At 58.8% G+C, this 13,068-nt stretch overlaps 2 protein-coding genes across 2 annotated transcripts in view; one reads left to right on the top strand and one right to left on the bottom strand.

Moving 5' to 3' along the window:
* Positions 1-2,021: 2,021 nt before the first annotated feature.
* Gpx4 (glutathione peroxidase 4) lies at positions 2,022-4,749 on the top strand. The gene is made up of 6 exons (XM_038339630.2): positions 2,022-2,139; positions 2,966-3,060; positions 3,150-3,294; positions 3,410-3,561; positions 4,344-4,368; positions 4,444-4,749. Exons 1-6 carry the CDS (start codon positions 2,056-2,058, stop codon positions 4,534-4,536), a joined length of 594 nt encoding a protein of 197 aa, XP_038195558.1. The 5' UTR covers positions 2,022-2,055; the 3' UTR covers positions 4,537-4,749.
* Positions 4,750-5,426: 677 nt separating this feature from the next.
* The window catches only part of Sbno2 (strawberry notch homolog 2), a 45,339-nt gene continuing 37,697 nt past the window's right edge, over positions 5,427-13,068 (bottom strand). The window contains exons 15-32 of the mRNA XM_038335565.1: positions 12,040-12,216; positions 11,783-11,880; positions 11,262-11,341; positions 10,206-10,397; positions 9,818-9,987; positions 9,350-9,481; positions 9,071-9,206; positions 8,877-8,989; positions 8,713-8,784; positions 8,538-8,646; positions 8,347-8,421; positions 8,115-8,258; positions 7,193-7,287; positions 7,026-7,118; positions 6,808-6,939; positions 6,634-6,710; positions 6,350-6,540; positions 5,427-6,260 (exon numbers count right to left, since the gene is read on the bottom strand). Of these exons, the coding sequence (XP_038191493.1) occupies positions 5,812-6,260; positions 6,350-6,540; positions 6,634-6,710; positions 6,808-6,939; positions 7,026-7,118; positions 7,193-7,287; positions 8,115-8,258; positions 8,347-8,421; positions 8,538-8,646; positions 8,713-8,784; positions 8,877-8,989; positions 9,071-9,206; positions 9,350-9,481; positions 9,818-9,987; positions 10,206-10,397; positions 11,262-11,341; positions 11,783-11,880; positions 12,040-12,216 (2,535 nt within the window). The 3' untranslated portion in view covers positions 5,427-5,811. The remainder of the gene's footprint in view (positions 6,261-6,349; positions 6,541-6,633; positions 6,711-6,807; positions 6,940-7,025; positions 7,119-7,192; positions 7,288-8,114; positions 8,259-8,346; positions 8,422-8,537; positions 8,647-8,712; positions 8,785-8,876; positions 8,990-9,070; positions 9,207-9,349; positions 9,482-9,817; positions 9,988-10,205; positions 10,398-11,261; positions 11,342-11,782; positions 11,881-12,039; positions 12,217-13,068) is intronic.

Genomic DNA, 13,068 nt, shown 5'->3' with positions numbered 1-13,068 from the left:
TTTGTACTGTTCCGTTTTGTTAGAATGAACACACTTTTGTGTCCTTAAACAAATGTTCCACAGCGTAAACCCTGAAAGTAGCACATCTTAAACTAATATTCTACAGCACTAGATGTTTGGCCTGCCTCAGTCCGCGGCTACTCGGGGCAGAGGAGTACTCTAGTGTGCGCCACCACCGCCCGGCCTACAATGCCAACTTCTAATTCGCGGGTCTCTTCTGCTGGCGGATGTGCAGCTCCCATTGTAGTGCCGGGAAAGCAGGAGTTGGAAAGCTCTCGGGAGTTCAGGTTAGCCTGGGAAAGGAGGAGAAACCTGGTCTCGGCCAGCCTGGGCTACCTGATGCCTGTCTCCAGAAAACCAGACCTCAGTCCTGGTCCTGGAGCTAGTGGCTTCTCAGGGTCTTCTAGGCGGCTTCTTGTGGTTGCCTCTGGACCTCAGGACTTCATTTCCCAGTTGGTGAAATTAAAGTGAAGTTGGAGTTTTTTGGGAGAAGCAGATATTCCACCTGCAAGTCCCTCCCAGAGCAGGGCGGGGCTCCTCCTCGGAGAGGCCGCCTTCAGCCCGAGCCTAGGTCTCCGCAATTCTGCCTTTTTCTCTGCTGACTGTAAGCAGGGAGCTGGAGCCTCCCAGCTACCCTGAGAGGGCGTGGCCAGTCCGAGCCTCTAGGTACTGGTCTTTCTAACTTCAAGGTACCACGTGACAAACTCAGGGCTCTGGAAGAGCTGGGGAATGGGGTCTGGGAGGAAACAGCTGACTTCCTGAGACCGGAGAGGCCCTCAGACCAAGGGGGACCTTGGAGTCTCTCCACACAAGTGTTGGTGGCCTACTCCAGGGAAGACAAAGGGCTGGTTTAGGGACTAGAATCCTGGGGGTGGGGCGGACAAGCAGCTGGGCTGAGGAATTTCATGAGTCACACCGCTAGGTCTCTCCTCACCCGGAGGACAAAGGCCGGCAGTGCTGGGCCTAGAGGCCTGGGGCAAACTCTGGGGCCTTTACTTTCTCGCCCAGGCCTTCAAGACCCCTGGCTTCTTTTCTTTTCTGTATGACCTCTGAGGTCATACAGAGGTGGCTGACCTGAAGCTTGCTTACTGGACCAGGCTGGCCTCTGCCTCCAAGGGTTGGGGTTGAGGGTGTGGCCACCATGTCTGGCTCCATCTTGTTTTGGGGCATTTGACCGTCCTGACTTGGCATCCCCGAGTACCTGCTTACGCGGTGCTGGGGTCTGCATGGAGCTCTTTGCGGTGTTCGCAGGGCAATCACGTTACTCACAGAGCCCTCTTGCCACACCCCTCAAACCAATCTTCCCGTGAATCAATCTGTACAGGCCTCCCTCGTTATCTACAGGGGACAGGGTGGGGCTGTGAGTGCCAAGCTGGGGGCGGGGGGGGGGGGCTGTGTCTGGGCTGAGGGCTCGCACTTGGCGTGCTCCAGGCCCTGGGTTCCATCCCAGCATTGCATGGTGCTGTGTATCTGTCATCCCAGTTCTGAAGTGGAGGTAGGAGGGTCGTGAGTTTGCTGTCCTGGCTACAGTGAGTTTTTGAGGGTAGCCTAGACTACATGAGACCAGCTCTGAAAAAGGAGAAAAGAGAGAGAAATGGAGGGGACGTGGGGTGGCACACACCCCGTTCCCAGCACGCAGGGGGCTGAGAGACTCGGACCAGGAGTTACATGAGGCCTGGGTTACATGAGACTCTTTCTCCAGTAGAAATGGAAGCTCTCGTACTCAACGGGGCTGTTTAGGGGATTGGCTCCCCTTAGCGCCCTGGCTCCCTCCCCGCCGCAGGCAACCTCGCGGATAACTGTCCACGGCCCCCCAACGCGCATCCGCGAGGACGCGGCTCCGTTTCCCTGTCTTTCCCACCATTGAGCATGCGCAGTTGCTGACAACAACAAACCCTCAAGCCACGCCCCGCTTCCCATTGGCTGCAGGGGCCGCGCGTCTTTTGGCCCAATAAGAGACGTCAGGGGGCGTGGCCGAGGGCGGGCAAGTCAGGCTTGGCATCGCGCACATTGGTCGGCTGTGTGAGGGGAGGAGCTGTGGCTCCGGCCGCCGCGATGAGCTGGTGCCGACTAAGCCGCTTACTGAAGCCCGCGCTGTTGTGCGGGGCCCTGGCTGCTCCAGGCCTCGCAGGCACCATGGTGGGCACCCCGGGGACCTGGGGGGTGGCAGCCACAGCGGTCGTGTGAGCGATCTGGTGGGGACAGGGTCCGGAGTTGGGTCCCCGTGTCCAGGGTGGAGATCGGGGGTTGTGTTAGCTAGACTAGGGGGATACCCAGGCGGGAAGGCGGACTCCAGGAGGCAGTCCCCGGGCAGAAGGCGGTCAGGCCTTGGCCGGGGAGGTTCCTTGGGGGTGGGAACCGGTGTCTGGGTCACCATAGCGGGCTCTGACCTGGCCCCGTGCCCTGCCGGGCCTGGTGCGTCACAATCGGCGGCACCTTGGCTACCGGCTCTTTGTCCCCGCGCTGCCCTCGGGACTCTCAGTCGGGGAGGCATGGGCCGCGCGGCCGCCGGCAACCCGGGACGCTGCCGGCAGCGTGGCGGGTCCCCGGGGGGCCGGCGACGGCGTGAACCTCGACCCCGAAATACTCGGAAGCGCCCGAGCCCTCGGAGGAGGAGGAAAGCTCGAGAGTGCCGCCGCAGGAGGGCGCGCCCTCCCCGGACGAATCCGGCTCCCAGGCCCTTCAATCCCGGGCCTCTACTGCAGGAGCCTGCTCAGGACAGCAGCTGCGCCGAGCTCCTGGGCTCGGTGTGCGGCCAGGGGTACCCCTACCGTCCCCTTCCCTGGTAGCACCTTCTAAGGGCTCCACAGCTCCTTTTAGAACGCCCTGAAGGGGGCAGATGCACGGAAGCGGGAGGAGCCTTTGTCTTCCCCGCAGCCCAGTGCTCCTGGGCATTCTTTTTGTTGGTGTGGTACTCAGTCCCTGGGGAACCTGGGATAGGACACTCAGTCTCCCTGTTTTACAGTGCGCGTCCCGTGATGATTGGCGCTGTGCGCGCTCCATGCACGAATTCTCAGCTAAGGACATCGACGGGCACATGATTTGCCTGGATAAGTACAAGTGGGTGCCTGGTTATGTGGGTGTTGCAAGGCCGGTCTGAAAAAGTGACTCCCCTGACAATGACCTCATTCCTACTCTTTCTCTCCCAGGGGTTTTGTTTGTATCGTCACCAACGTGGCCTCGCAATGAGGCAAAACTGACGTAAACTACACTCAGCTAGTCGATCTGCATGCCCGATATGCTGAGTGTGGTTTACGAATCCTGGCCTTCCCCTGCAACCAGTTCGGGAAGCAGGTGCGTGACGGTCCCCAGGCAGTGGCCCAGAGTCGGGGTGCTGTGTTTGTGTGTGTATCTGTCTCTCTCTGTGTGCAGGGGCATCTACCTTACCATAGTCTATTACTACCCGCAGGAGCCAGGAAGTAATCAAGAAATCAAGGAGTTTGCAGCCGGCTACAATGTCAAGTTTGACATGTACAGCAAGATCTGTGTAAATGGGGACGATGCCCACCCACTGTGGAAATGGATGAAAGTCCAGCCCAAGGGCAGGGGCATGCTGGGAAAGTGAGTGGCCCTGGGGGAGTAGACAGGGTAGTCAGATGACTCTAGACCAGGATGGGAGCAGGTGCCAGCGTTTTGGTTTGAATCAGGGTCTCACTGTGTAGCTCTGGCTGGCCTGAAATTCACAGAGATCTATCTGCCTGCCCTACCTTCAAAGTGCTGGGATTAAAGGTGTACACCACCTGGCCCAGCCTCAGATTTATTTGCATGTTATGTGTATGAATGCTTTGCCTGAGTGTATTTATGTGCACTCCCCGGGTGTAGTGCATGCAGGGGCCAGAAGAGGGTGTTGTATCTCCAGGAGCTGAAGCCAGAGGGGCCTGGTAGATTGTAGCCGCTGCGGATGCTGGAGGCAGTTCTCTTAACCACAGGCCTGTCTCCACCCACCTTCTCCCCTTCCCAGATTATTCTGTGTACGGGTGTTTTGTCTGCATGTATGTCTTGGTACTACATGCATGCCTCATGCTCTCAGAGGTCAGAAGAGGGCCTGTGATTCTCTGGAAATGGAATTACAGACTTCTGAGCCACTATGTGATGTGGGTGCTGGGAATGTGACTCCCCCTTCTTCAGAACAATATATTTTAACTACTGAGTGAACCCCCCCTTTTTTTGAGGCATGGTCTCACTATGTAGCCCTGGCTGGCCTGAAACCCACTGTGTTCCCCAGGCTGGCTGAACTCAGGTCTGCTTGCCTCTGTCTTCTGAGTGCTGGGGTTAAAGGTGTGCACCCCCACGTCCTAGTGGGTACCACTGCTAAGCTCTCTTTTTTCCCCCTCTCTTAACAGTGCCATTAAATGGAACTTTACCAAGGTAAGAGTGGCATACAGTGTGGGGGGGTGGCCCAACTCCCCTGCACTCTGTCACCATGGTCTCTCTGTCCCCTAGTTCCTCATCGATAAGAATGGCTGCGTGATGAAGCGCTATGGCCCCATGGAGGAGCCCCTGGTGATAGAGAAAGACCTGCCGTGCTATCTCTAGCCCTACAAGTGTGTGCCCCCGCCGAGCCCCCCTGCCCTGTGACCCCTGGAGCCTTCCACCCCGGCACTCATGACGGCCTGCCTGCAAACCAGCCCGCTGGTGGGGCAGTCCTGAGGACCTGGCGTGCACCCGCCGGAGGAAGGGTCCCGAGGCCTGTGGCCTGGGCTCGAGCTTCACCTTGGCTGCCTTGTGGGAATAAAATGTTGAAACACGTGTGTGTCCTCGGGTCAGGAACTGAGTGCATTGCGGATTAGATGGCCATGCCTGTGCCCCAGGCCTCTGCAGGTCCCGAACTGGGTCAGCAGGTTTTAGTTCCCTAGTAAGCCCTGATTACCAACAGGAAGGACCGGAGTGTGGTTAGGGCTGTTCCTAGGAGGGCCCTAACCTGTTAGGAGGCCTCTTGGGTTGAGGTCTGGGAAGCTGCTTTAGGGTTGCGTGTGTGCATGCATGTGTGAGCTGTCCCATGTTCTAAGTGGGCATGGTTGAGCCAGGGCCTCTGACTGACTGGGGCAGGTCTGGAAATCTGTTAGAGGCTCTTGGTTGCTCTCCTGTACCTAGCAGCCCACGGCTCCTCGCCCTGTGTGGCTGTGAGCTTTGTGGCCCTAGGACTGTGGACTAAGCCAGTAGATGGCCGCCTGCCTCAGCCTCCCCTGTCATCCCTCCACTGATTGAGGACCTGCTCCTCCCCAGCCCCGACTGCAGCTGCCACTGGGTGAATTCCACCTCTCCAGCTGGTCCCCCAGCCAACAAGAGGATAGGTTTGCTGACTGGGCCTGTCATCTGTGTCTTCTCTCAAGTGGGGAGGGGTGTAGCTGCTCTGTGACTCGCAGGTGTCCTCTTCCACTCACCTGCAGGCCACAGCACACTGGGAAGTAGGCAAAAGGCGCATATATTTTAAAAAAGGTCTTTACATATATACACCAGAGTTCATTATAAATACATAAAAACCAGGGCCCGCTAGCTGCCCACGGGTAGCAATAATTTAGGGAGGAGGGGATTGCATATATTAACGGGGTCTGCCCCGTGGAGTCCCCATAGACGGCGGGGCCTCAGCACCGGATTTCCTGAGTTACCAGCTCTCTGGGACCACCACCCCACGGCCTCCAGGCTGGGCTCGGCAGGTGGAGCAGCGCAGGAGAGGCCCCGCACCCAGCTGGCGGGTAAGGCACTGCGGCCAGGTGCCCTCAGTAGTCGTGGGAACCTCTTTGCTCGCAGAGGAGCCGGTGTGGGCCTTGCTGCCCAGGACAGTTGTAATACAAGGGCCATGGTGGCTGCCTACGAGTTCGGGAAGGGTGGGCTGAAGTGGATGACGCTCTGCCGCTCTGTACCCCCACCACCCATGCCCACCAGAGGCGCAGGGGTCTCGGTGGGCCCTGCACGCAGAGAGCGGAGCATGTCCTCCAACACTTCCCTGAAATTGATGTCGCAGCCCTGGTGTGCCAGCTCTGCGGGGTTGGTTGCAGGGTCTCTTGCACCCAGCATCAGAGAGCTGGGGTCTGGGGGCGGAAGCGAAGGGAAGGCAAAGCGAGGAGGTGGCGGGAAAGCCTCGGCGGGGGGACTGTAGGTCAAATCCAGCACCTCACCAGGACCGCAGGGAAGCGCGATGGCGCGCGGAGTGGGTGGGCGCGCAACCAGCCCATGGGTGCTGCGGCGCTTCACCTCGGCATCCATCAGTCGCAGCTCCTGCAGTACGCGGTGAACGCAGCCCTCGGGGATCTTGATGCCTGCAGAAGCAGACACGCGGTCATGTCCGCCTGGGGACGATACCTGGCAATCCTTTCTCTGGGGATCCCATGCCCACCGCCCCACTTACCCACTTGCTTCTTCTTGTCCTTGGTCTTGAGGCGTACGATCTGTAGGTAGCTGCTGCTGCTGACGTCCGCCATGACGGCGGCGATGCGGCCCCACACGCGCAGCAGAGCCCCACACAGCATGTAGTGGTGGCGGAGGCGCAGGCCCTGGGCACAGCCCTTGCCCTCCTGTGCCAGTCGGCAGCGCTGGTTCCTGTACCAGGGGACCACCGGTCAGCTCGCAGCGTGCGCTTTCCCAGCCCACAAGGCCCTGGGACACTGGGCGCGCCTCCCGCTCAGGCCTCACCAGGTGGTGTGGCTACAGTGCTCCAGCGACAGGGCATAGGTGCTCTCCCAGGGCTCTCGGGCCTCCTCCGCGGTGACCTGGGGATGCAGGCCCAAGTCAGCAAGGGACTTAGGCTCAGGGGCTTCCCCACACATTCTCAGCTGCCACGGGAGGGCAGGGTAGGTCCTTCCATACCCGGTGGAACCTGCGGCACAGGCTGTCCAGGGTCTCCAGCTGGCTCTGTCGGCCGATGTTCGGCTTGTAGACGGTGAAATACTCACCGCGGTTCTGTTCCGCCAGGAGGCAGCTCATCTTGCTGCCTCGTACCTAGGGCCCAAGAGTCACCACGGTTGCCCACCAGGGTCTCTGGGTAGGTGGCTGACAGGGCGCCCACCAGGAGTGGGTCAGCTCACCTTGTAGGAGAGGTAGAAACCGTCATAGGGACCTTTCAGCTCCAGAGACCTGGCGAGCGCCTCTTCCCACTTCATGCCACGGTCCACGCTGATCTGCAGTAGGGAATGGGGTGTTAGCAGGTTCGGGGGCTGTAGCCATGGCTGGGGGTGGGTGGCTCCCTGCTCACCTTATAGAAGACCACCTGCCCATCCTGTGGGTGCCCAGGTGCCAGGAACACCTGCTGGCTTTCTTCATGAATCTCATTGATGCCAGGGGCCAGGTCTGAGGAGAGGGTAGGTGGTCAGCGGCCAGGACAAGACAACCACAGAGGTGACCCCGTGAGTGCGCAGAGGGACCAAAAGCCTGGAGACCAGATGTCTTGTGGGTGTCAGGGAACCCTCTAGTCTAGGGTCCCTGGTGTCTTGTTGTGCACAGCTGCACAGAGGGACTGTGTCTGTTGCCAAGGACAGCTGTCTTTTTTTAAAGAAGAATTTTTATTTTTATTTGTGTCTGGGCATTTATCTGCACGTGTGTGCATACCCATGGAGACCAGAAGAACGCATCAGATCCCCTGGAGCTGGAGTTACAGCAGTGGGGTGGGGAAGGCAAGCATGCTGTCAAGCTACCTCTCCAGTCTCCCTATTTGTTTACAATGAGACAGGTCTCAGTAGCTCAGGCTGGCCTTGAGGTCAGTACCAGTGGAGAAACCGCCTTTACCAGAGCTGGGTCGGCAGGCAAGTGTCACTGTAACCCTTACAAGTGACCATCTGTCCTCGAGGTCTAAACCTTAGCTTTTGAGTAGCAACAGGGACACTGTCCAGTGAGCACAACATGCAGCTGGCATGTAGCCCAGGCTGGCTATTAATGCAGCCTGACACAAAAAACGTAATCTTTTGGAAAGCGTTGAGATTCCTTGTGCTGTAGCTGTACTGTGTGGGTCTCTAGCATGAGCTTCCCAGGAGATCACACTTACAATGACAGCAGCTTGGACCAATCTCTGGTCTTCGTCTGTAGCTTCTCAACGGCAGACTTCAAATATATCATGTATTGGCCCTGGATCCCATGAGGGGCTCCCAGGGCCTGAACTCCAGCCTTGACCGGAAGCTTACCCAGAATGCCCATGTCGTATCTGCCCTCCTTCTTGTCTATCTCGATGAGGTGGTCAAAGGTGTCAGAGAAATACTGGAACAGAGCATTCTGCTTGTGCACCTCCAATCCCAGGATACGGTTCAGGAACTTGGTAATGGAGCAGTCTGCGGGCACAGCTGAGTCTCAGGGTGCCTTCGGGCCCTCATAGTGGCCCCTGCACCAACAACACCTTCTAGTATTCCTGGGACTCACCCTTCTCTACATCCAAGCAGCCAGTGCGCGACTCGCGGCCCCCGATGCCCACAGAGAGCAGGCCCTGCTTCATGTCTGCGAGGGGAAACCAGCCAAGTCCTTTCCCTAGAAGCCCGCCCCGCCCATGCACCCAGCCCAGTCCCGATGGAACCAGCCCTGCTGTAGTCCACATGCCTCCCAGAAAGGCTCACCACGGAAGAAGGCGGCATCCCCTCCCGGGTAGCCCTGGGGCAGGGGCACCCTGCTGTCCGTCTGGCCCAGGATGGTGGTGAGGACGCGGCTGAGAGCACGGGTGCCGTACTGTGGGACAAGCGGTGTGAGTGGGGCGGGGTAGAGTGCGCCTCCCGGCCGCTGCCCTCTACTTACCTTGTTCTCAAAGTTGTACTTGCTCAGGTCTCGAGACTCGGTGGCCCTGCGATCTCCGTGGGTCAGGGCACCCTGCCAGAGTGACCCAGGGCCAGAGTGATTCAGGCTCCAGCATTTCCTCACCTTTCCCAGGTCCGCCCTCAGCCCCTGCCCCTTCTGCTCACCAGGCTCTCCAGGCGCTTGGCCACAATGGAGGCGAACCTGCGCTCCCCGGCCAGCTCCGAGATGAGGAAGACATACTCGGGGGCTGAGACCTGGTTGGACCTGTGGGTGCGACCTGAGGACAAACAGGCTCTAAGTAACTGGGATGGGGGGGTCTCGGGGAAGGAACAACCTGGGCTGGGGCTGGGGGCCTCACCAAACTGCTGAATGGCACGGTCTGCGCTCCAAGGCAGCTCCAGGGTCATGTGTACCCGGCGTCGCTGGTTCTGGACCCGTCGGTCGGCTTGGAGGGAGACACCGGAGCTGGAGGCCTCAGAGATGATGGCCACAAGCTGGGGGTGGGGGTGTGATGGGACAGGATGTTGGGGGCCTTCTCACTGTTCAGCTCTGGGTCCCCAGGGTCACTCCCCTGCAGAGCTGTGCTGGGAGCACCCCAGGGCACCTGGGCCCCTCGCTGCCGCGCACCAGGCCCCACCTTCTCGCCGCTCATAAAGCGCTGTTTCTCCCTGAGGTTCACATGGTCGATGGACAGGCCCTGTTCTGCTCTGGACTCAAAGACCACCGACCCGTCAGGCCTGGATACTACACGGCCTTTCCTGCCAGTCATCTGTGGTTGAGGAGAGAAAAAGGAGACCCCCACCAGCTATCAGTGTGGTGGCCCTGCTGGGACCCTGTGCAGGGACTTGGTTTCCAGTGTGGCCTCAGCCCATGAGGATTCCTGCCTTTGTCTTTCTTTGCTTTCTTTTTAGAAAATAGTAATTATTTTATATATGTATATGTGTCTGTGTGGCACATGTGTGCTGGTGTCCTCGGTCCACCTGAAAAGTGGGAAGCACTCTTATCTGCGGAGCCATCTCTCACCTCCCTCTGCAGTCAGGCTCCATCCCAGTCCCTACGGTTGACCACAGGGCCCTTAGAGCTGGCTATGGGCTGCCAGGCTCACCTCAGCCACACACTCAGGACCCCCAAGCTGGTGGATGAGCTGGTCCAACGTGTTCACGGGCAGCTCCCGGCCCAGTGCGCGCACCTTGGCCAGCAGGCCTTGTTTCAGCCGTTCTACCCGGTCCAGGACACCAGGTCCCTGCTGGTCTCTCTGAAGTGGGTACAGGGGCCCTGGAGAGGGAGGGAAGAGCGAAGGTGTCAGTGAAGTGGCCTACAGGGCCAGGACGAGCTGCAGCAGGGGTGGGGCCAAGCAGGACAGAGTCACCCTCCTCTGTCGGACAGCATGGCTTTGAGTCTGTTTTCCCCATCCCCCCGTGGGTGTGTGCTGGGGAAAGGACCTCGTGTGGTTGTGTCTGCTGTGTGGAGCACGGCTGGACGATGAAGCTCACCTCGGTCGTCTGTGGGGAGCGTGGGGGCGTCCACGATGACCACATCGTCATCGAGCAGCGACTCTGGGGATGAATTGAAGTCGCTATCCAGGCCGGCATCTGACTCTGTGCTGCTGCCATCGCTAATACGGATAACTCCTGATGCCTCCAGAGCCAGTCTGGGAGCCTTGGTGACGCGCCCCCGAGGCCGCCCTGCAGGGAGGGGTGAGGAAAAGCTGGAGTGCAGGGCAGAGAGCAGGAGGCACCAAAGCGCTAGTGAGGGAGGACCAAAGGCCTGACTTGGACGGGGCAGGCTTCGTGTACTCTTCCAGTGTCTGTGTTCCCTCCAGGAAGACCCTAGCCCTGCTTCTGGGAGGACAAGGTGAACTGAGACATCATGGCCCCATCCTCAGCCCTGGCTGGCTTCATGGCTGAATTCCACTGGAAGGTAAGAGGCTCAGAGGGTGTCAAAGCCTGCTTGAGGGACAAGTTCAGGGACCTCCTCTCAGTGCTGTAGGCTGCCGGAAGGTAAGGGGCCTGTGAATGTCCTAGGGACTCAGGAGTGGAAGAGCCCTGCACTGTCCGGTCCTTCATACCAGGCTGTGTGTCTGCAGGTAAATTACTTGGCTTCTCTGTGTCTGGCTTTGGGGATCTGTGAACTGGAAGGTAGGTAACCTTGTGCTCTGACCTGTGCTTTCTGGGCACAGTACCATCCTTACAATCAGCATGGACACAGTCAAGAAGCATGGCTATGCAGCACGCAGAGGCTGCCCCATCTGCCAGCGAGTGGGGCTGGAGCTGGGCTCTACAATGATACGAGGGTCCCGAAGGCCTTGGCTAGTGGGGCTGGCTGGCTGGGCGGCCTGAGATTGGAGTCCACCGGGGTCTTGTCCCAGAACTTTGCTTCTCTAAGCACCCTGCAGGGACATGGCCAGTCCTGTCTATACCCTTGTACTGCCTTGGGTGACCATGTACAAACTCCCAGATGGGTTGGTGCAGGATACTAGAATGGGGACAATCCTTCAGGCGGTAGGGAGTGGAACACACAAAGCCAGGAGGAACCTGGTGGGCTCTTACTTTTCCTCTTTCCGCCTCCCCGGTCCCGCCTCCTCCGGGTGGAAGGGAAGTGCTTCTGAATGAGCGACAGGAAGACGCCTCTGCAGAGGAGAAGAGTGCTCAGCACAGCCGCACAGCATGCAGCCTCAGGGAGAGGGGTGACAATGGGACACACTGGTCCCAGGCTGGAGCCCCTGTGTAGGACTGGTAGTGGGAAGCTTCCCTAGGGTGGACTGAGGTGTCAGCCTGTGAGGGCACAACAGGCCAGACCCGAGACCCCATTATACTGTGTTAAAATGGTACTACCTGTATGGGGGCAGATGTCCAAAAGTCTCCTGTTGAGACCCCAGCATCTCAGTGATGTGCCCTCCAGACCCAAGGGCCACCCACAAGATTCCTGTCTGGTCCTGCCCCTCCTAGCTTTCCACAGTTGCTGAGGGTCAAGGGGTAGTCATAGGCCATGCAAAGTGACACACTAGGGACTCCCCCAGCGAAGGCTGCCCTGGAGCCTGTTCTGTGCCCCCATAACTTCCATCACTCACTCTGCCGCTGAGACAAAGCAGTCCAGGCGCCCTTCATTCTCGTCCAGCACCTCACGGGTCCGCGCCTCTCCTGTGGACTGCAGACCGATGACCACACACTGCGGGGATGGAGTGTCTGAGCCGGGCTCCAGGGTGACTAGTCCATCTTATCAAGTCCCCCCAAGGCCCTGCCTAGCCTCCGGGCACCCCACCACCCAACTATGAGGGGAGGTGGCAGCTATCAGGATCATGGCCTCAAGGCTGGCCTTGGTACTCACCTTGTCCTGGCTCAGCTCCTGCTGGGCCAGCTCCACCAGCCGCTGCACCTTAGCTGCGATGCACAGGTACTTGAAGAAGCGCTGGTGCGCCGACCAGAACTGACCCCACAGGGACTTGCGAGACTCCAGGCCGATCCAGTCGGCCGCCTGCTGGAACACGCTCAAGGCCTCAGCCCACTGCAAGAGCAAGGCCTGTGCTAAGCCTGCCAGCTGGCCTTAGGCAGGGGGCTCCAGGGGCTGGTGGGGTGAGGGGCAGTAAGGGCAGCAACCAAAACTGCACAGTGAGGATGTCACAGCCAGGGCCCAGGGCAGGGGTGAACAGGATCAAAACACAGGTTCATACACAAAGCTGTCGGGTTGTGCAAAGGCTGTTTTGTTATTTGAGAATCTTATATAGCTGACAGCGGTGGAGGCACACACCTTTAATCCCAGCACTCCAGAGGCAGAGGCAGGGGGATCTCTGAGTTTGAGATCAGCCTGGTCTACAGAGTGAGTTCCAAGACAGGGCTACACAGAGAAACCCTGTCTAGAAAACCAAACAAAGAAACAAACGAATAGAATCTCATGTAGCCCAGGCTGGCCCCGATCCCCTTGCTTCAGCCTCCTGAACACTGAGACTTAAAACACTATGTCTGACTTAAAGTCTCTCTCGTTGGGGAAGGGGCTTGGTGGATCTGAGCTGAATCTGAAGTCAACAATGACTTCATTTCTGATCCTCCTGCCTCTGCCTCCCAAGTGCTGGGATGACAGGCCTGCACCCCATACCTAGGTTTCAGAGTTTCTACAGGAGAGGGGAGCTCAAGGCCGCCTGGGCACCATGAGCACCACGTCCAGTCATCTCTGCCAGGTCCTGAGCAAGGTCCCTGGCCCCACACACGCCTTGCCAGGAGTCCCACTTGTCTTATGATGTAGTCCAGAGTTCTCTGGGGACAGTGCTGGGCCTGAAGAATCGAGAATGTTCACTGGAGGCCACAGGGACAGGCACCATAGATGCCCGCTAATCACCAAAGGGCTATTCTCAGCATGGCT

Source organism: Arvicola amphibius, chromosome 1, assembly GCF_903992535.2.
Source record: "Arvicola amphibius chromosome 1, mArvAmp1.2, whole genome shotgun sequence".
Classification (NCBI taxonomy): domain Eukaryota; kingdom Metazoa; phylum Chordata; class Mammalia; order Rodentia; family Cricetidae; genus Arvicola; species Arvicola amphibius.
Note: the sequence above shows the minus strand (reverse complement) of the source record. Positions and strands in the feature narration are given on the sequence as shown.